The sequence below is a fragment of the Triticum urartu genome, chromosome 5, assembly GCF_003073215.2.
Source record: "Triticum urartu cultivar G1812 chromosome 5, Tu2.1, whole genome shotgun sequence".
Lineage (NCBI taxonomy): Eukaryota > Viridiplantae > Streptophyta > Magnoliopsida > Poales > Poaceae > Triticum > Triticum urartu.
The window spans coordinates 555,814,682-555,837,674 of record NC_053026.1 but is presented as its reverse complement, the minus strand read 5'-3'; the positions used below and the strand labels follow the sequence as shown (position 1 = coordinate 555,837,674).

General features: G+C 47.1%; 2 protein-coding genes across 2 annotated transcripts; one reads left to right on the top strand and one right to left on the bottom strand.

Moving 5' to 3' along the window:
- Window positions 1–4,629: 4,629 nt before the first annotated feature.
- On the top strand, window positions 4,630–11,297 carry LOC125510656 (kinesin-like protein KIN-7A). The gene is made up of 16 exons (XM_048675898.1): window positions 4,630–4,788; window positions 4,866–4,982; window positions 5,689–5,985; window positions 6,072–6,161; window positions 6,243–6,343; window positions 6,437–6,550; window positions 6,636–6,717; window positions 6,793–6,860; window positions 6,960–7,019; window positions 7,113–7,237; window positions 8,228–8,426; window positions 8,505–8,636; window positions 8,741–8,830; window positions 8,913–9,800; window positions 9,892–10,220; window positions 10,768–11,297. The coding sequence occupies exons 3-16, from the start codon at window positions 5,745–5,747 to the stop codon at window positions 11,111–11,113; spliced, it is 2,865 nt and encodes a 954-aa protein (XP_048531855.1). The 5' UTR covers window positions 4,630–4,788; window positions 4,866–4,982; window positions 5,689–5,744; the 3' UTR covers window positions 11,114–11,297.
- Window positions 11,298–17,606: 6,309 nt separating this feature from the next.
- LOC125510655 (E3 ubiquitin-protein ligase EL5-like) lies at window positions 17,607–18,757 on the bottom strand. Its single transcript, XM_048675897.1, has one exon. It carries the CDS (start codon window positions 18,658–18,660, stop codon window positions 17,902–17,904), a length of 759 nt encoding a protein of 252 aa, XP_048531854.1. The 5' UTR covers window positions 18,661–18,757; the 3' UTR covers window positions 17,607–17,901.
- Window positions 18,758–22,993: the final 4,236 nt, after the last annotated feature.

Genomic DNA, 22,993 nt, shown 5'->3' with positions numbered 1-22,993 from the left:
TATGGGAAGATGGGAATTTGTTAATGTCCGGTTGTAGAAAACCTGAAGTTGATCTTAATTAAAATATATCAACCGCATGTGTAACCGTGATGGTCTCTTCTCGGCGGAGTCCCGGAAGTGAACACGGTGTTGGAGTTATGTTTGACGTAGGTTGTTCTAGGATCACTTCTTGATCATAGTTGTTCGACCGTGCTTTTGCCTTCTCTTCTCGCTCTCATTTGCGTATGTTAGCCACCATATATGCTAGTCGCTTGCTGCAGCTCCACCTCATACCTTTACCTTACCCATGAGCTTAAATAGTCTTGATCGCGAGGGTGTGAGATTGCTGAGCCCCCGTGACTCACAGATACTTCCAAAACCAGTTTGCAGGTGCCGATGAAACCGTGCAGGTGACGCAACCAAGCTCAAGGAGGAGCTCGATGAAGATCTTGTCCTTTGTGTTGTTCCGTTCTAGTCGATCAGTAGTGGAGCCCAGTCGGGACGATCGGGGATCTGTGTAGCATTTGGGGTAGTCTTCTTTATTTTGGTTCCGTAGTCGGACCTTGATTGTAACTGTTGATGTAATGCTTTATTCATGTAATTGTGTGAAGTGGCGATTGTAAGCCAACTATGTATCCTTTTCCCTTATGTATTACATGGGTTGTGTGAAGATTACCTCACTTGCGACATTGCTTTCAATGCGGTTATGGCTCTAAATCGTGCTTCGACACATGGGAGATATAGCCACATCGAGGGCGTTACAGTATCTCAGAGAACCAAATGTGCAGGACATAGAGAAGTTCTTGGCTATTGAAGAGACAAGCATGGATTTTCAGGAATGCTCGAATTGATTGATTGCATGCATTGGCAATGGAAGAACTACCCCAAAAGTTTGCGGGGAATGTATCAATGTCACACGAGAGAGTCCACCATCATACTAGAAGCGATGACATCACATGACTTATGAATTTGACATGCTTTCTTTGGAATGTCAGGTTCTCACAACGATATCAACGTGCTTCCGCGATCTTCGATATTCAAAAGGCTTTGCAATGGCCATATGTGGAGTACATGTGGACCTACAGTGAAAACCAAGAAGGTAATGCTTGAGTTGTGCACTTAGATTAAATTTTATGTAAACACTATCTATACTCCGTACCAACATTAATTATTTATGTGTGACATTGTCTTTTAAGATCGACGTGCATGCATCAATTGTGATAAGAGTTACATGTGAATGTGTGAGATTAAATCAGTGCATTAAATTTCGGAAGTATAAGTGAGAATTTAGCGCTGTGATTAGAAGGATTTTGTGTCCAGTTTCGCAGGCTCGTCCAGTTTGTAGCCATCTAGGTCGCCATGCATATTCTAATGTGCTAGGCCGGTCATAGTAAAAGTACCTTAGCAAGTAATATGACATCTATTTTTTTTGCTTATGTTGCATGTATTTAATAAGGATGCTTGGAGTAACATACTTTCTTTGTTTTTATTTACTACGCATGTTAGGGTTAATTGAAGTCAAACTTCGTCAAGTTTGATCAAAATTATAGAAAAAACTACAAACATTTACTAGAACAAATCTATATGATGTGAAAGTATATTCAGTAATAAATTTAATGGTATTGATTTCTTATTGTATATGCTAATATTTTTGTTTATAAATTTTGTTGAAGTTTATAAAGCTTGACTTCGCCCAAATTTAATATGCGGACTAAAATAAAAACATGGGTGTAATATGTCACTATAACATAACGCTCCTAATAAATGAGTCTACGTCTTAATAAATGATGGCTTGCATGATACCATACATATATTACTCCCCACCATGACTAGTCTATGCTCGCATTTATTAGATTGTAGACTCGTTTTGCTTTGGGTTGCGTTATGTCACAGTAACTTACAGTATATACTTATCTCCTCTATTAAAAAAAGCACATGTCTCCTCACTAACTACATGCCACATAAGCAAATTTTTCTTGGAATGCGCTATTTTACTAAGGTGGTGTTTGGTTCTCTAGTCCTAGGACTTTTTCTAGTCTCTAGGACTTTTTGAAAAAGACTCTTAAGGGGGTGCTTCTAAGGACTTTTAGCAAAAAGTCCCATCCTGTTTGGTTTGCTAGGGATTTTTTCTAGTTCCAACACAAAAAGTCCTTGGAACCAAACACCCCCTAACTAAGTTAGAGCATCTACAGACGGACACCCCAAACCTTCCTTAAACGACCGGTCACAAAATTTTGACCTAGACAGACGCCTCAAATGGGCCTCAAACGCCCGGACTGATTGGAACCCTCATATCTAGCCCAAATATGGGGCGGATATGGGGTTCCCGGGCGCATTTGCCACGTCAGAGCCGGCCCACGCTAGCCCACCCGACCCCATATAAATTCGTCCCATCCTTCGTCGGACCAAACCTTAACCACTTCACCCTCCTCTCCCCCACTCCCTCCGCCACCCGAGCTCACCTCCGACGATTTTCAGCCGTCTCCCGCATGGCGGGCAGCGGATCAGACTCCGACCAGTCCGGATCCGTCGACTGGGGTGTCATCCCGTATGGGTTGGAGGAGGCAATGGCGGTCCACATTGCACTCCGCCGCTCCCGAGAGGACAACGCCCGACCAACGGACGGATCTGTCCGGCGCGACTCCATAGCGTCGGCTCAACGGGCGCTCGGGTCCTCTGGGGCTGAATCATCGCGGTCCCGGCAGCCAAAAAATCTCTCCTTCCCTATCACGGATCGGGCAGATTATGAGTCCCACCAGAAACAGTCAGCCCACCCTGGAAGGAGAGCATAAGGGCCGTCGAGGCCCGTATCACAGCGGAAATGGCGATGGCGGAGGTGGCTGAGGCGGCGGCGCTGGCGGCCACAAAGGAGGAAGCCATCCGCGCTCGCATCATAAAGAAACGACAACGGAGGAACACGCGCGCCCTTACCCGAAAGCAGAATCAGACGGTCCATGCCATGGCCGGACTGCCAACGAAAAAGGAGAAAGAGAACAACGATGGCGAGGATAGCTCCGACAACAAGTAAATCACCACGTTCGTGAGCGTTTGAAGGACCGGATTTGTCCATGGCGATCGTAGATGTTGTTACCTCCGATATAATCAGCCTAAGGTGGCGTTTGGTTGTGTGGCTATCCGAGGATGGGATAGGGATAGCCACCTTTTTCAGGGATAGCAGCTGTTTAGACGACAGGATGGGCTGGTTGAGGGCAGCCACGATTCCCGAATATTAAAACTGGCTGAGGCTGTCCGCGAAAATCTGACAGATGGTGGCAACCACCCGCACTCGCTGCACTTCGGTCACCTCCTGCAGCCCCGAAACGTTATCTTCCCGCATCTGACCTGAGCGACAGAACCAGCCCCTTTCTCACCTCTCGGCGACGGTATGAGAGGCCAGCGGCTTGTGGGCGATTTTGGATCTGGATCTGGCCGCGGCGGTGGGAAATCAGGGGATCCGACAGCGTGGAATGGTACCGGCGACGGCTGCGCTCGGCGAGCGTCGGCGGCGGGTAACGGGCAGCACCGGCGGCATGGAATGGGTAGAGGCGGCGGCTGCGCTCGGCGAGCGCCGGCGGCGTGGAATCGCGATGCTTCTCTTCTCTCCTTTATTCTTGTCTATTCTCCGATCCGATCTCTCTCCTCGTTTCTCTGCATCAACCATGGAAAAGTAGAGCGCTCTGCTCCAGTTTGGTTGACATGCTAAAACTGCAGAAACATATATGTCTGTTGTTTTCCCAAATAGAGGCACGACCACAACGCTGAATACTGATGCTTTTTTTATGTTGTGTTTGACGTTATGCAAATCCCAGATTCAGGCGTTATTTGCTTGCTTAAAAGCGGTTGTAATATGCACTTTCAGAAAAATCAATCTGTTTGACTTCCAAATGTGGTTCATAGGTGACAATTTTCAGTAATAAAAAAGGTAATAATTTCGGATGGTGACAACAATCAGCACAAGAATATGGTATAATGAGATTTCAAAAAAATATAACTAGAAATGCATATGTACGGGTAATCTCACCTTCTAATAGAAAAGAGGTCAACACTTCAACCAAACAACAAAAGGTGGTTATCCCTAACCAGTTGGCTAGTGATATCCTTAGCCAATCCAGCCTTGCCCTCGAACCAAACGCCACCTAAATGGAGATGACGGAGTTGGTTGGGATGACGCACCAGTGCTGGATACAAACGTTGCTGCTGGATACACTACAGAGCAGCTCGCGCTGGAATCCCTGCACGGATATCAAGCCGATTATATAATGCAAATTTTGTTCAAATTGAAATTCAAAAGTCACAGCCGTCCCGATTCCCGAGCTTACGCCCGTGGTAGCCTACCGGTGGCGGCTAGCGGCCATAGACAGCTCCCCGTAGTGCGAAGCACCTGAAACCGAAACCTACCATAAAACTCCGCTCGCCGACAGGTAGGTCCAGGCGCCATGCGAGCCTACCGTGGCCCACGTCGCAGCGAGTTGCGCGGGGCTTCTGGTAACGCCTTTCCAAATCTGAACTAGCCGTTGCGGCCCCGCCGGCCTCACTTACCCCCGCCCGCTCCGCTCGCACGACTTCTCTCCTCCTTCGTCCTCTCCCCTCCCCCATTCGCCACGGCGTCATCCAGCGAGCGAGGGCGCCCTCCTCTCCGCCCCCCCCCCCCCCCCCCCCCCCCCCCCCCCCCCCCCCCCCCCCCCCCCCCCCCCGAGCGCGCCTCCGCCTCCGAGGGATTCCGCCCGCGGCCGGCGCTTTCCTCCCCCGCTTCGCTCGCCGGGCAGCGACGCGGAGATCCCTCCGAGATTGGCCCGATTTCAGTCGCTGGTGACGAACCCTAACCCCCCGCCTGGATTGCTCCTGCAGTTTCGTTTACGCTGACCCTCACCCTTCCCTGTCTCCAGTCTGTTCCGGATTTTGCTTGCTGCCTGCGCGGCGCGGACTGTTGACTGATAGCAGCTTCTGTTTCCGGAGGAATTGAGGGCTTCGGCCGAGTATCCCCGCTCGCCAGCCCGGTTTAGGTAAGCGATTGCGCTGGGCTCTCGGGTAACCCACTTACTAGCGTTTGAGATGCATTTGGCTTTACGAGAGTTCGGCCGGTGTCGATGATGATTCCTTTTATTTTTGGGGTGTGCTTACGGTAGTTTGGAATAGGAAACTGTGGCATCTGATCCTGACCCGCGCGAATGCAGCTACCACATGCCTATCAGGAAATTAGTTAACATCCGGATTTGTGCTCGTATTGTTCAGTGGAAGCTGTATTAGAGGGCCATTTAATCAGCTAGAGGAAATGCAGAGATTGATGATTCGAAATTTGGGACCGTTGCTGGCCTGATAGCTGTGTAATAATAGTCATAAATGGTGAAGTAAAATCTGATACGCTTATTTATTTCTGTCGTTGGAACTTAATGACTGTTTATTGGATTGATCAGCAACCAGAGGCACCTAACTGATACGACTTGTTTATTTCTGTTGTTAGAACTTAATGACTGTTTATTGCATTGATCAGCAACCGGAGGCACCTAACTGTGCAGATCATAGTAGCAACATATCCTGCATTCTTTGAAATTGTTTCCCACATTCTCACTTTCTCAGTATTAGTGTTTTTGATGGCTGATGATGAGGCTCTTACTTCATTTTATATCCGTATTACTCTTTAGAAAATTGAACCTGACAATTGCCACTGTCCCTTTCCGTAATAGTTAAGGCTGACTTCTTGTTTCCCAGCCTTCTGGCTGCAGTTCAGATCGTAGGACTTTGTACACCAACAAGAACTAAAAGACATGGCTGCATCAAGGCCACCAAGCACCCCTATGTCAAAGATTGAGCGTGCACCAACCCTTACCCCTGGTGGTAGCTCCAAGTCCAAGGAGGAGAAAATATTTGTCACGGTTAGGGTGCGACCATTGAGCAAGAAGGAGCTGGCCATGAAGGATCAGGTTGTGTGGGAATGTGCTGATAGCCAGACAATTCTATACAAGGGCCCCCCACAGGACCGGGCTGCACCCACCTCTTACACTTTTGGTACTATGTCCAGAGATCAAATCAATCGATTCTGTTGCAAAGAAGTGATCTTCTTTGACTAATTAATGCCTATGTACCCCTTGCAGATAAGGTGTTTGGGCAGAGTTGTCAGACGGGTCTGGTTTATGAAGATGGAGCTAAGGATGTTGCCATGTCTGCATTGACAGGCATTAATGGTAGATTAGTGCTTACTTTCAAGACTGGTGCTAGTAGAATGCTCATTTGCCAATGACCTTTTTCTTATCTTTGTTTTGCAGCCACTATTTTTGCCTATGGTCAGACTAGCAGTGGCAAGACATTTACCATGAGAGGTGTGACAGAGAGTGCTGTTAGTGATTTATACAGGCACATAGAAAATGTGAGTTTTGTGCATCTTCTGAAACAACAAGTCTGTAAAGTCTGCTACATGTTTGTAAGACATAACCATTTCTGGCTTTTGTCTATTGCTTAGACTCCTGAGAGGGAATTTACTATCAAGATATCTGCTATGGAAATCTACAATGAGGATGTGAAGGATCTTTTAAAACCTGGCTCTGGTTCCCTTCGGCTGTTAGACGATCCTGAGGTTTGTTGGCTCAACAATACACTGTCCTTAAGAAATTCCCCTTCATGATGTAATGATCTTGTAAAAACATATTTTGGTTTCACAGAAAGGACCCATTGTGGATAAGTTGGATGAACAAGTTGCCAAGGACAAAGAACATCTGAGGCATCTAATCAGCATTTGTGAAGGTTATTACTATTTGTGAAGAAATATGTACTGTTAATTATGTGATATTTTGTTACTGATCTACCAAATAACTGCAGAACAAAGACAAGTTGGGGAGACTGCACTAAACGATGCTAGCTCACGCTCCCACCAAATCATTAAGCTGGTATATGAGAAAAACATTTCCTGTTTACATTAAACCTTTCAAAGGAAAATGTATTGAGCAAAGAAGTAATGTTTCTTTTGTGTGTATATCTCTATGCAGACAGTGGAGAGTAGGCTCCGTGAGGTATCAGGCTGTGTCAAATCTTTTGTTGCCAGTCTAGTAAGCATACTGTCCTACTTTTAGTTTTGGCATGTGGTATGACGATTTTCGTTGTCCATGGTCGTAACGATTTGGTTTTTGCTTTGTTTGTAGAACTTTGTTGACCTTGCTGGAAGCGAACGGGCTGCACAAACACAAGCAATTGGTGCAAGATTGAAAGAAGGATCCCACATAAATCGCAGTTTGTTGACTTTGACTAAAGTCATCCGGAAGCTAAGGTCTGATTTTTTTTTGTAAAGGCACTTCTACATAGGAAATTTGGTCCACATGGCTTTAATAGCTTTTTCCCTGCATTCATTTGAAAACTAGTTCCCAAATTACTTAGATGCACCGTTTCTTTAGTCTTAACTCTAGCTATTTGTTGGATATGTAACAATCTCTCAAGTTAGTGTGGCAACTTAGCTACTAATGAATTTCATACAGAAGTGCTCAACTGAAGTGTAAATGAAATGCATCAGATGAACATATTTTTACAAAGGCATTTTATGAAGTGAAAGATGTTATTATGCACCTAGTTAGTCCAATTCCAACAATTTTGAGCGAGTCATTTTGTGTATATGAAAATTTTCTCTTTTGTTAAACATCTCATAGTAATAGATTCTCGGGTCTGTTGGCTAAATGACTGAAAGTTCAAACTATTGATGACTAATAAACAGTAGTTTTATCATATTGCAGGGTGATAAAACTCATCATATTAAACTATTACTGGATGGTTATTTCATTCAAATCAATTCATTTATGTTACCTACAATTTTTGGTTCTCATTGTACATTTAATTAGAGTACCTCACAGGTTAGCAGCATGAACCATGGTAAATACTTAGATAACCACTAAAATGATATGGTTACTGCATTAAGTTCAGTTTGCTCCTCCACATGTTTTTCTAATGAACCTGACAAATATCTAAAAGATGCTACAAATTTGCATAAACTATCATTGATGCAGATAATTAGTACTTAAAGATGCTACAAATTATACCTGAGTTTCAGAAACTGTGCACCCCTTCAGCAATGCTTATAATTAGAAAGGTTATGTGGACTAGCAGTTAGCACTAAGATTATGTTAGTAAGATATTACAGCCAGCATCTGCATAGGTTTCTTAATTTTAACAGCAATGTCTGAGGAAAAGAGTTTTCATCCTTGTCGGAACTTCAAACAGACCAATTATTATTTATTTGAGGATTCTTAAATATAAATTTGGATTGCAGCTCGGAGAAAAGAAGTGGACACATACCATATCGGGATTCGAAGCTCACACGTATTTTGCAACTTTCTTTGGGTGGGAATGCAAGAACAGCCATTATCTGTACCATGAGCCCAGCCCTGACATACGTAGAACAATCTAGAAATACTTTATTCTTTGCAACCTGTGCCAAGGAGGTCACAAATACTGCAAAAGTTAATATGGTAAGAGCTGTGACTATGAGGTTCTTTGTCACACCTTTTGGTTGTTGAAACCAACTTACCATTTCATTGTCCATACAGGTTATATCTGACAAGCAACTTGTGAAGCAGCTTCAAATGGAAGTTGCTAGGTTACAAGCAGGACAAAGGACTGCCGACCATGCCTCCCCTTCTGAGATCCTCATAATGGAGAAGGACAGCAAAATTAAACAGGTAAGGTGGTCTCTGAGCAAGGATGAAATGCTTGCTTTTACCTTTTGAGGATTCACTGTATTTAATTTTGCAATTGGTCTAGTATAATAGAGTGAACCTTGCAGATGGAAATAGAAATGGAAGAACTCAGGAAAGAACGAGATAATGCACGTTCACAACTCGAAGAACTACGAAAGAAGATGGGTGACAAGCAAGTAAGATTTTTGCCTTTTTCCCATCAGGAACGTATTTCTTCTGCTGTTAACTAAATATTTTCCAAATCCATCATTTTTTTAGGGGTGGAATTCCTTTGACTCGCCACAAACGGCCCGAAAGTGCCTCACATTTTCTGGGTCACTACAGCCTAGTAGAATGGTCAAGATAAGGAATTCAATCAGGCAATCATCGACTGCTCCATTTATGCTAAAGCATGAAATTCGCAAGCTCGAGCAGCTACAGCAACAGCTTGAGGTTGAAGCGAACCGAGCTATTGAAGTATTGCACAAGGAGGTTGAGTGCCACAAACATGGCAACCAAGATGCAGCGGAAACTATTGCAAAACTTCAGGCAGAAATCAGGGAGATGCAGTCTGTGAGATCTCAGAACAGAGATGTTGAGATGATTACAGATGAAGGAAATGGGTCTGATCTGAAAGATGAAATTACCAGGCTGCATATGCAAGGCAGTGACATTGCTAAACTTGAGGCGAAACTAGAAAATGTACAGAGGTCTATTGACAAATTGGTCATGTCACTTCCAAATGCTGGCACGCAGTGTAATGAGTCGTCCACAAAGTCCAATGCGTCAAAAAAGAAGAGGAGGATGCTTCTTCCACTGGGCGTGAGCAACCTGAACAGACCAAATCTAGCACGAGCACCTTGCTCTCCTGACTCTTCTACCAGAACTTTGGAGCCAGAAGTTGAGAACAGAGCTCCAGACAGTCACACTGCGTCTCATGAGGATTCAGGAAAAGCTACTCCCGCCAAGAGTGAAGACACTGGAGATATATCGTCGCGTGATGAAGCGCCGCGCAACAGGGGATCCGGCTCAGTGAACATGAAAAAGATGCAGAGGATGTTCCAAAATGCTGCTGAAGAAAATGTAAGGAACATCAGGGATTACGTGACAGAGCTGAAGGAGCGGGTGGCGAAACTTCAGTACCAAAAGCAGCTGCTTGTCTGCCAGGTCCTGGTCTTGCGTTCAAATTCACTTGTTGGTCATTCTGGAGTTATTTTGTTTTTCCAGCTAAAATAGTTGCCTTGAAATGTTCTTACAGGTCTTGGAGTTGGAATCTAATGAAGGCAAACCAAATGACATGGAAGAAGATCCACAAGAGAATGCCGGATGTCTACAAGACGGCCCTGAGTCATGGGAGAGATTATTTAAGGAGCAGATGCAGCACATTATCCAGCTTTGGGATATCTGTTACGTATCGATCATACACAGGACCCAGTTCTATCGGCTATTCAGGGGGGACACGGCAGACCAGATATACATCGAAGTCGAAGTCCGAAGACTGTTGTGGTTGCAGCAGCATTTGGCTGAGGTCGGTGATGCAAGCCCTGCTGCACCTGGTGACGAGCATGCAGTTTCTCGAGCCTCAAGGTAAATATGTTGCCTGTCATCTTTTTTTCTTTCTGTTTTACAGATTATGTTGGTTAACTCTAGAAGCAAGAAAGTAGAGTGGGATAGTACTAGAAAAGAGAGATGTTGTCGAAACCCTACTGCGATGAGCTTTAGTCATTTCAGTTAGGTATCATTCAACAACCATAACCTTGTCTATGATTTATGCACATATTTCGTCATGTTCATATTTGTGTGCTAGTTAGCCATTATTCAACAACCACAACCTTTTCTATGATTATGCACAGATTTCGTCATGTTCATACGTCTGTGCTAGTTCACCATCATTCAACAACCACAACCTTTTCTCTGATTATGAACATATTTCGTCGTCATGTTCATACGTCTCTGCTAGTTAGGCATCAGTCTTTTTTTTAAGTTGTAGTTAGCCATGAGTTAATATGCACGTCCTTGTCTGTGATGTAAACACGATCAGTCCAAGTCAAAATGTTTCATCAGTCGTCACTGAATGTCACAAACCATTTAGCTCCAAATGGCTCAGCTTTCGTTCATTTTTGCACAATTGCAGCATCAAGGCGCTGAGGAACGAGCGGGAGTTTCTGGCGAGGCGGATGGGGTCCAAGATGACGGAGGAGGAGCGGGAGCGGCTGTTCATCAAGTGGCGGGTGCCCCTGGAGGCGAAGCAGCGGAAGCTGCAGCTGGCGAGCAAGCTGTGGACGGACCCGGACGACGAGGCGCACATCGAGGAGAGCGCCGACATCGTGGCCCGGCTGGTGGGCTTCTGCGAGGGCGGCAACGTGAGCAAGGAGATGTTCGAGCTCAACTTCGCGTCGCCGGCGACCAAGAAGCCGTGGCTGACGGCGGGCTGGCACCCCATTTCCAACATGATCAGGGAGAGGGCTCAGCTCTGGTGACGAGCTCGGCTCCGTCAGGCTGGCCATTGCCGGTGAGGGGAAACGGGCGTAGATCTCGTCGTGTCCATGCTCCGGACATGATGGCCTGCTCTTGTTCGAGTAAGGATGGATGGAGGATGGTGTAGATATTGATGAATTTTCGGGAGAGGTTATAAAAAGTGATGCAAAAGTATTCGTTTGGCTACCTCTATCTGTCTTCGTTCTGCCAAACATAACCCATCCGGGCCGCATCGAGCTGCTGCGCTCGCTGCATTTGGCATGGACCTTTTGCCTCGAAAATAAATAAAATTGGCATGGACCTCCATCACATACTGCCTGCCCGCTGTGCGACCGGTACTGCCTCTGCCTGCCCGTCTCTTCTCGATGGAGGGGGTCTGGACTGTCAAGCATTGTTTCCTGTAATTAGCAGTGATCATTGCCGCCCGCCCGGATCCCAGGCTATTTCCGTGCCACTTTGTGGCACCGGAGCCCTTGTGCTTGTTTGCTTTTCCACTTCTTCCCAATACATCGACCAGCAAAGCTTCTGGATGCTGAAAAAAACCCTAAAATATCGTCTGATTGAGAGGGTGACACTGTGCATATTTCTTCGATGAACAAAAGAAAGAGACACGCTTGACTAAGCTCGTCATCAGTTATTAAGAAAAGAGAAATACAGCCAACCAAGATAAGACAGCAGCTTAAAATATCGTTTGATTAAGAGAGCACCATTTTGCGGATATTTTCCTGGGATGAATGGGCAAAAGAAAGAGACATGCTTGACTATGCGCGTCTGTCACTTAAGAAAGAAAAATACAACCAAGATAAGATAGCAGCTCAGTCGCCGCTACAAAATCACACCTCGCACAGGCTGTCAGAATCCTGTAGAGGATTGAAGGCGAGAGAGAGGGAGAAAAAGAAAACAGGAATCATTTCGCCGCTGGATGAGACCGAAGCAGCCAGGCAGGGAAACAGTATTATAAGAAGAAGGGACAATTGTAGGGCAGGAAAATTTAAAAGTTTACATCACTGAGTATTATAAAAAGTTATTTGGGCCTCCGGAGGATAATTTCGTCTCGCCTGATGAGTCGCGGAACGAGGATATCCTAGGCCTCCGGAGGATAATTTCGTCTCGCCTGATGAGTCGCGGAACGAGGATATCCTACAGTTGGCTTTAGATGAAAATGATATCTTAACAACCCCATTTTCCGAGAAAAAGGTGTTCGAAGCTATTGCTCAGATGAAGCGTAACTCTGCTCTAGGGCCGGATGGATTCCCGGCGGAGTTCTATAAGAGATGCTGGCATATTATTAAAGGAGATTTGCTTCCGATGTTCCACGACTTATTTGTTGGACAGCTTCAATTGTTTCGTCTGAATTTTGGAACTATTACTTTGTCGCCAAAGAAGACAGAGGCGGTCCGAATTGAGCAGTTTAGGCCCATCTGTCTTTTGAATGTAAGTTTCAAAATCTTCACCAATGTTGAGACTAATAGACTCACACAGATTACGCATTTTGTGGTGCAGCCTTCCCAAACTACTTTCATGCCAGATAGGAACATCCTTGAAGGGGTGGTGGTCCTGCATGAAACGCTCCATGAAATTCATATGAAAAAACTAGATGAGGTGGTTTTCAAAGTGAATTTCGAAAAAGTGTACGACAAAGTCAAATGGCCATTCCTTCAACAGGCGTTGAGGATGAAAGGTTTTGATCCCGCTTGGCGTCGTCGGATAGAATCTTTTACGCAACAAGGAGTGTTGGAATCAAAATGAATGATGACATAGGTCGTTATTTCCAAACACATAAGGGCCTGAGACAAGGAGATCCAATGTCACCTATTCTGTTCAACATTGTAGCTGACATGTTGACAATTCTAATAGGGAGGGCTAAGGATGCAGGACAAGTAGGTAGCCTGGTACCTCATCTAATGGATGGAGGTGTATCTGTCCTACAGTACGCTGATGATACTATCATCTTTATGGAGCATGACTTGGCGAAGGCGAGAAACATGAAGTTGGTGTTATGCTTGTTCGAACAGTTGTCTGGTCTGAAAATTAATTTCCACAAGAATGAATTGTTCTGCTTTGGTAGAGCCAAGGAAGAACAAGAGGCATATAAGCAACTGTTCGGGTGTGAATTGGGGGCGTTACCTTTTACGTATTTAGGTATACCCATTCACCACCGTAAGCTAACAAATAGCGAATGAAAGTGCATTGAGGATCGTTTTGAGAAGAAATTGGGATGTTGGAAAGGCAAACTGATGTCATATGGAGGACGGTTAGTTCTTATTAACTCGGTGTTCACTAGTATGCCCATGTTCCTTTTGTCTTTTTTCGAAGTACCAGTGGGTGTTCGGAAAAGACTCGATTTCTATCGATCTCGTTTCTTCTGGCAAAGCGATGGGTTGAAGAGAAAGTATAGATTAGCTAAATGGAACATTATTTGTCGACCTAAGGACCAAGAGGGTCTAGGGGTCGAAAATCTGGAGGTTAAGAACAAATGTCTCCTCAGTAAATGGCTATATAAGCTCTCGCGAGAGACCGACGCCACTTGGGCCCAGATTCTGCGTAATAAGTACCTTCATTCCAAGACCTTATCCCAGGTAACGGTGAGGCCGACGGATTCGCCTTTCTGGAAAGGCCTGATGCGAGTTAAGTCGCTATTCTTTAACCGAACCAAGATGGTTATCGGTAACGGTACGTCTACAAGGTTCTGGGAGGATACCTGGCTAGGGGATACGCCATTGGCGGTTCAGTATCCTTCTCTCTATCGTATTGTTCAACGAAGAGATGCGACCGTTCAGACGGTGTGTCAGTCCACGCCTCTTAATATAAGCTTCAGGAGAGCTTTAGCCGGTAACCGTTGGGAAGCTTGGCTCCATCTTGTGAGAAGACTGATGGAGGTTCAACTTTCTCAGCGCCCAGATCGGTTATGTTGGAAGCTTACGACGAATGGAGTTTTCACAGTTAAATCTATGTACGTGGATATCATTAACTCTAGTTCTATTCCAAAGTCGAAACATGTATGGCAAGTCAAAGTCCCTTTGAGAGTTAAAGTGTTCATGTGGTTTGTGCATAAACAAGTCATTTTAACTAAGGACAACTTGATTAAACGCAACTGGAATGGATCTAGTTGGTGTAGCTTTTGTGATACAGATGAAACTATTAAACACCTCTTTCTCGATTGTCCTATGGCAAAAAATTTATGGCAGTCAGTGACAATAGCCTTTAATATTACTCCTCCACAGAATATTAATACGTTATTCAGAACGTGGTTGGATGGGATTGAACCCCATACAGCGAGACATATTCGTGTTGGAGTATGTGCGTTATTATGGGCTATGTGGAATTGTAGAAATGATTTAGTCTTTAACAGAACATCCAACACTCATTTTTTTGCAGGTTATATTCCGAGCCATTGCATTGATCCGTATGTGGTCATTACTCACTCCGACGGAGGCCAGGTAGCGTTTGGTTACTGGATCTATCCGATGGGAGATGGTCGCACGGGATATCTTCAGCCGGTTTGGGTGACGGTCATGTAATAGGATAGGCAATTAGTTTTTCTATCTTTCTCTTGCCGGCCGGCTGTGGCATTTGTTTTGCTTCTTCAGCGCTCTGTGAGCGGCTTTTTGTGAGACTTGTAGACTTGTGTTGAACCTATTTGCTTTTTTAATAAAAGTGGTCGTATGCATCTTTCCGATGCAGAGACCGGGGAAGTCCCCCTTTTCCAAAAAAAAGGAAACAGTAATCCAATTATCAGAGAGGAGAGGAGAGGAGAGGGGGCTCGAACCGTCAACGGATGGTGATGCCCATTTGCTGCTGCGTAGGCCATGCATATTGATTAGTACCAGTATCATGCTGGACGATGATGCCTTTGTAGCGTTGCGATCATGGCGATGAGAACGACACGCACGCCCATGCCTATCCGTAGCGCCGGAGACCAGACCGGACCGGACCTCCCCTCCCTCTGGGTCCGCTGTTTGCCCACCCACCACTTTTTTTTTTGGGGGGGGGGGGGGGGGGGGGGGGTTCGTGCTCTGGCTAATCATGGGACGCTACCTGCTATAATCGTATTCGGCCGTTGCCCACCATAGCACTAACCCTTTAGTTTGTTTTGTTGAGATGACCGAAGCACTAACTTTGAATATGGTGGAACCATCTTTCTTCTTCCTCTTTTTGTTGGAAAGTCTCGTCTTTTCCCCTGCTAGAAAATTTGGGGTCTTTTGGTCGCCGAAAGTTCCTAGGTATGTTCACATAAGACGGTTCAGTTTCCAACATGGTCGGAAAAATGTCTCGTGTTATGAACAAACATTCTAATTCTCATATGGATTTGCTACTCATCTGTCCTTTAATATAGGACGGCGATAGTTGCCACACGTGTGGTATATTCGATATGCATTCACACATCATGTGTGATGTGAGCAGGAGGCAGCCTACGCGGGCTGTGTGTGGGCGGACATTAGAATTACCCACACGTGTGTGCGCGGCTATTTCGTGCCACAAGCCTAACAAGTTTACTTATCTCACCCCGCACGTGTGGCATGAAGCAAAAATGCTCACACGTTCTGGCACAACTACGTTAGGTACCCGTGAGATGATGATTTAGTTGTCATCCTGGTTGACAGATGTAGTTATCCGGGATGACAAGTGTAGTTGTAAAAGTATGACAACTCTGTCTGTTTTGGTTAACTATAGTTGCCATGTCTAATTTATGGTAGTTGTCGCATGTAATTAAACCGTAGTTGCCGTGTGTGATTAACTACTTGCCACATATGGTCAGACAGTAGTTGCCATGTGTATTTACCTAGTTGCCATGTGTGTTTACCTAGTTGTCACGTGTGGCCCAACCATAGTTGCCATGTATGGTTAATCACAGATGCCATGTGTGTGTTATCTGGTTGCCACGTATGCGCAACTGTAGTTGCCGTCTAGCAAAGAATCACATTTGCCATATGTGTTTACCTAGTTGCTACGTTCGCGTAACTGCAATTGCCATCCACAACGTAGGAGTGTCATGTGGGCGAAAAAAGCGGTTCGCCTACACGCACATGAACTAGGTGGTGGCTGTGTGGGTAGAAACTAGTTCACCCACACAGCGCAGCTGGCAAACAGCGTGGTGCGGCCGTGTGGGCAAACTCTCCAACATCCACACATCAAGCCCATCCTACGCGGCATGCAAATTCTGCCTCAATATGTCAAGATTGTGCAAACTGCACTGGACGATGATCCATGCGTGTGGACGAGTTGTAAAACCGCCACACGTGTGGGTGTTGATGTTTCCGTTAATATAAGATATTTGGTATTTTTTATGTATCCAAAATCAGTTTTACTAAAGTATATAAGTATGATTACACATTTAAGTCATATGTCATTGATTTTTAGCTAAGATTTGTACAGACATTTTTTTTGTTTTTTTATTTTTTTTCTAGTTTGATTGAGTCACTTAGATGGGAATAACGATATGCGCTAAACAGATTCTTTAAAAATAGTTTTTAGAATCTGGTTGAAAATAGTACTCCCTCCGTCCCATAATATAACAACATTTTTATCACTACACTAGTGTTAAAAACGTTCTTATATTATGAGACAGAGAGAATAGTTTTTAAGGTTGATCGTTTGCTGGGAGAGCTCTGCTGAAGACATTCTTCACTAATATCATTATGACTTTTGAAATTATGTGCGATAGCAATAACAGACCAAATATGATGAGTAGTGAGGTTCTGAGCTAAGCTTTGGCTAAACCAAATACTCCCTCCCTTCCGAATTACTTGTTGTAGGTATAGATGTATCTAGATGTATTTTAGTTCTAGATACATTCATTTCTATGATAAGTAATTTAGAACGGGAGAGTAAATTCTAATTCTGTAATGTCTTTTAAATCCTTTAGATAGGATGGATGAGGATCACCAGTAACGATGGATAAGCTATGGACCTGGGGTGTGCGCAAGCGAGGATGCAAGGCGGTCAAATTCCCCTTGTTCAGGACGGACCCGATAGAGAGAGAACGCAAGAATCTCCTCCAGCTATGTAAATGAGCAGAGTCTGCGCCATTTCCTCTACGATCGAAATACACTCTGAATTGCGAACGGGACTTGAAGCAGGAAAGCACGGATTTGGGTTAAATTTGAGGACAATCAAGGAGGCAGAGGAAGAGCTGAAAAAATGACTGGTTGCAAAAAGTAAAACCCGGCAGCTGTTTTGTATGTGGCCTCATTCTTTTTATGATTTGATTGGGGCGAAAAAATTAGGTCAGTTCAATTTTCAAATGAGTCGGTATCGCTTGGCCTGTTGCTGAGACGGAGTATCTGGGAAGCGAGGCCAAGTACGGTGTACTCCAGCTCAACAAAACAAAATACGTACGAAATACGGTCTACTCGGATATTTGTTGCTGTTGTCGTCGTCGTCATGATCCAGCTGCTTCTCTAGTCAACATCTGCCTACGTGTCCCATATGAGCGCATGTGCCTCCACAGTACACTCGGCTACTGCTCGACATGGACAGCCATCATCATCAGAATTCAGAAAGCGCTGCTAGTAGTATTACTGCATGGTAAAATGTAAGTATTATCTGCAAAACTAACAGTAACAGTGCTTCTTCTCGGTGCCGCACAGCACTCAGATCTCATGGATTTGGCGGCATGAAATCGCCGAGATGTGTCCATCCATTCCATAGATCTTGTTCACAGGATTATACAGTTCCTCAATCGTACTATCATACACTGTAGGAAATATGTACAATTTGCTTCCTTTTTGGTGGCCTCAAAATGGCTCAAGGAGATGCGGAGGGGAAAGAGCGGCGGGCGGAGGAGGCATCAAGAACCTGGCTGCGGTTTCGCCGGCCGCGGCGTGCTGCTCTCGCCGCCGGCCTGCGCGGGGCCCATCTCCAGGTCGCGGCCTGCCTGCGGCGGCGGTGGTGGCGGGGGCGGGGACGTCCCGCCGCCGCAGCCGAGCAGCCGCCGGAGGGCCGCCACTCTGGCCGCCTCGACCACGGCCGCGACGCCGGCGATCGGGCCCTGGGAAGGCTGCGGCGGCACCGGCTGCCGCGGCGTGCCGCCGGTTGCCACGGCGTCCTGGGAGCCGAAGAAGAGCACGTTGGTGGGGAAGATGGGCGACTCCGGATCGGCCTCGGGGGGCTGCACGGTGGGCGCCTCGTCGGCGACCGCGCACCGGCAGAGCGGGCAGGTGGAGTGCGAGCGGAGCCACATGTCGACGCACTCGACGTGGAACGAGTGGCCGCACCGCGGCAGCAGGCGCGCGGCCTCCCCGGCGGCGAGCTCCGTGATGCAGACGGCGCAGTCGGCCGCGGGGTCCCCCTGGGCGACCTCCCTGCGCGGCAGCGCCACGATGGCCGTCTCGTCCAGGCCCCGCCCGTGGCAGGGCCCCCCGAAGACGAACCGCGGCCCCCGGCCCCTGCCGTCCGCTCCCCCGCCGCCGCCGATTGCGGGCGCGGCGCCCCGGTAGCGCTTGGCGCAGAGGAAGAGGTAGAAGCAGACGACGAAGGTGATGAAGATGGCGGCCGCCGCGGCCAGCATGGTCGCCGCCGCCGCCACGGATGTCCCCGTCACCGACATCGATCCGTCCTCGCCCCCCAAATCGCGCCTTCTTCTGCTCCTCCCGACGACCCTCTCTTCCCCAGCCGTGCGTTCTCGGCTGGGAATTTGGGGGGGGGGGGGGGGGGGGGGGGGGGGGTTTGCTTGCAAGAGATTTGTGTGTGTGTGTGTGTGTGTCTGAGAAGTGGATTTGGGCCGAACAGGCGAGGGGTGTTATACTACTAGCACATAGTCGCCGCGCTCCTCCGTGAGCCTTTTTATATAAAGAAACTATATAGAAAATGTGAGCCTTTTATTTATTTATATAGTATTTTAACAGAGAAATGTAAGCTTTTGATGAATATATATCACAGTTTTAAATAGCCGGCTATATCTCCGCTATAGCCTGCTATAACCTTTTTAGCAGGGTGCCTGAGGGAGTCCTGAATTAGTGGGTTTCCGGACAGCCGGATTATATCCTTTGGCCGGACTGTTGGACTATGAAGATACAAGGTTGAAGATTTCGTCTCGTGTCCGGATGGGACTCTACTTGGCGTGGAAGGCAAGCTAGGCAATACGGATATGGATATCTCCTCCTTTGTAACCGACCTTATGTAACCCTAACCCTCTCCGGTGTCTATATAAACCGGAGGGTTTTAGTCCGTAGGACGACATACAATCATACCATATGCTAGCTTCTAGGGTTTAGCCTCTCTGATCTCGTGGTAGATCTACTCTTGTACTACCCATATCATCAATATTAATCAAGCAGGACGTAGGGTTTTACCTCCATCAAGAGGGCCCGAACCTGGGTAAAACATTGTGTCCCCTGCCTCCTGTTACTATCCGGCCTAGACGCACAGTTCGGGACCCCCTACCCGAGATCCGCCGGTTTTGACACCGACATTGGTGCTTTCATTGAGAGTTCCTCTGTGTCGTTGCCATTAGGCTTGATGGCTCCTACTATTATCGATAGCGATGCAGTTCAGGGTGAGACTTTTCTCCCCGGACAGATCTTCGTGTTCGGTGGCTTTGCACTGCGGGCCAATTCGCTTGGCCATCTAGAGCAGATTGAAAGTTACGGCCCTGGCCACCAGGTCAGATTTGGAAGCTTAAACTACACGGCCGATATCCATGGAGATTTGATCTTCGACGGATTCGAACATCTGCCTTGTGCGCCACGCGGTCACGATGAGTATGACTTAGATCTCCCATCGGACAGTGTTAAGCAGATCGCACCGGCAGCCGCTCCGACCCTCAATTCGGAGCCAGTTGCGCCTTCCGCGGACGGGTGGATGGACCCCGCCACGGAGGCCTTACCCTCAGCGGCGATCGAGCCGAACATCGACTTTACCTTGCACGAGAGCCGTGTTGTTAAACTGCCGGATCCTTCTCCGGCCACGGACTCCGAACCGCCTGCGCTCGTTCCTATCGAATCTGATTGGGCGCCGATTATGAAATTTACCTCCGTGGATATTTTTCAGCACTCGCCCTTTGGCGACATACTGAACTGTTAAGGTCTCTCTCCTTATCGGGCGGAGGATCCTGTCCGAACTATGTCCGGCAGGACTGGGATGCGGACGACGAAGAAATTCGCGACCCACCCACCACCCACTTAGTAGCCACTGTCGATGACTTAACTGACATGCTCGACTTCGACTCCGAAAACATCGACGGTATGGACGACGATGCGAGAGACAAAGAGGAACCACTGCCCATAGGGCACTGGACGTCCACCTCATCACATGACGTATACATGGTGGACACACCAAAGAAAAACGACGACGAGGAACGGAAGGACGCAACGAAGGGCTGTCCCCTCGAGAAGCAGTCAAAGCGGCGGCGTAAGCGCCGCCCCAAATCCCGCCTTGACAGAAATAATGATCATATAGACCCAGTGTTAGAGCAGGGCGAACCACTGCCGGACCACGGCAACGCGGAGAATCAAACCGAACAAACCAACTCTGTCAAGGATAATAGTCCGGAGGACGTAACACCGGACAAACGCCCGGAGCAACAAAATGCCCATCAAAGGCTTGTTGCCACCGCAAGGAGTCTAAAAAGGCAGAAGCAAAGGCTCAAGGCGGCGCAAGACACGCTCCAAATCAGATGGAGTAAAGTACTCAACACAGCAGCGAAGTATGGCGGTAGTCGCCTCACCAAGAGCTACCCGAAGCGGAAGTTGCTACCTGAATTCGATGAGGATGCCTTAGATCCCCCGCAACCAAAAATTAAAACGGCCACCCGGCCGGATAGACGACCTCACGGCCAACATGGAGCGGTAAGCAACGCCGCACAGAAGCCAATACGCGATCCACACAAGTGCTCGCATCAAAAGGACGGAGCAACTAGATCCATCTATGGACTGCGCAAGCGCACTCCAGCACACGATGCAACACACCAAACATCCAAACACCACGACACGCCCAGATACAGGGGCGCCGCACACCCCCTATGTTTCACCGATGAGTGCTGGACCATGAATTTCCAGAGGGATTCAAACCCGTAAACATAGAGGCATACGACGGAACAACAGACCCTGGGGTCTAGATTGAGGACTATATCCTCCACATCCATATGACTCGAGGAGACGATCTCCACGCCATTAAATACTTACCCCTCAAACTCAAAGGGCCAGCTCGGCACTGGCTTACAAGCCTCCCCGAAAACTCCATTGGAAGCTGGGAAGAGCTCGAAGACGCTTTCCGGGCAAATTTTCAAGGGACTTATGTTCGACCTCCGGACGCGGACGATTTGAGTCATATAACTCAATAGCCCGGAGAGTCAGCCCGAAAGCTTTGGAACAGGTTTCTTACTATAAAGAACCAAATAGTCGACTGTCCGGACGCCGAAGCCTTGGCAGGTTTTAAGTATAGTGTCCGTGATGAATGGCTTGCCAGACACCTCGGCCAAGAAAAGCCGAGAACAATGGCAGCATTAACAAGCCTCATGACCCGCTTTTGCGTGGGTGAGGATAGCTGGCTAGCCAGATGCAGCACCAGCGACCCCAGTACATCCTAAGCTAGAGATGGAAACGGAAAATCACAGCGCAACAACAATAACAAACGCCGGAATAAAGACGACATCACGAAGAGCACGGCAGTAAACGCCGGATTCAAAAGCTCTCGGCCAAGTCAGCAAAAGCCGCCCTCTAAAGGCGCCAGAGACGAACTGTCCAGCCTAAACAAAATTCTGGACCAAGTATGTCAGATCCATAGCACCCCTGGTAAACCCGCTAATCATACCCATAGAGAATGTTGGGTCTTCAAGCAGTCCGGCAAGCTCAACGCCGTACACAAGGGGGAGGATACACCAAGCGAATACGAGGATGAGCCTCTCAAGCAAGACACTGGGGAACAAAAGAAGTTTCCACCAGAAGTCAAAACAGTCAACATGTTACACGTGATCAAGGGAAGCAAAGCGACACTCCCAGAGAGACATGCCCAAGGGCCTATGACAGCGAAGTCCTACCACTGGTCGTCTCAAACGATCACTTTCGACCATCGTGATTACTCAGCAAGTATCCGGCGTGCAGGATGGGCTGCCCTGGTATTAGACCCAATAATTCATGGATACCACTTTACACGAGTCCTGATGGACGGTGGCAGCAGTTTAAACCTGATATACCATGATACAATCCGCGAAATGGGGATAGACCCAACGAAAATCCGCCATAGCAACACTACCTTTAAAGGAGTAACGCCAGGCCCAGGGGCTCACTGCACGGGCTCCCTGCTACTAAAAGTTATATTCGGCTTTCCCGATAACTTCCGTAGCGAACATTTAACCTTCCACATTGCTCTGTTCCAAAGTGGTTATCAAGCACTACTTGGACGCGAAGCTTTTGCTCGCTTTAATGCAATACCGCATTACGCTTCCCTCACGCTCAAGATGCCCGGTCCATGTGGCATCATTATAGTGAACGGAAATATCGAGCGATCTTTGCGCGCCGAAAAGAATGCGATTGCCTTAGCAGCCGCACACTAAAAACGGCCTCACAAACTAAATCATTCGATAGGTCGTCAAGACCACGACATGGTTAGACGAGTCCGGCGCAGCTATATGTAATTCATACCGGATTGAGGGCCACACCCCTATTACAAATACAAGGGGCTCAACGCGCGCAGACAAATGGCAATTTTTTACTCATTTTTAATTATACATGGTTTCTTTAAAAAACCACCTTTGTGCACGACAACTTTTTCACCTAAGTTCCTCTCTTTTACAGATGACCATCGTGCTACACCCGTCTAGGATACGGCACAACGGAGACACAGGCGCAGACATGTAGCAGGGACCCGCTCCAAGGATTCTTTTTAGATTAAGACCCTACGTAAACCTTTTTTACTGTCTCTTGTTGATACACATCCCTCGA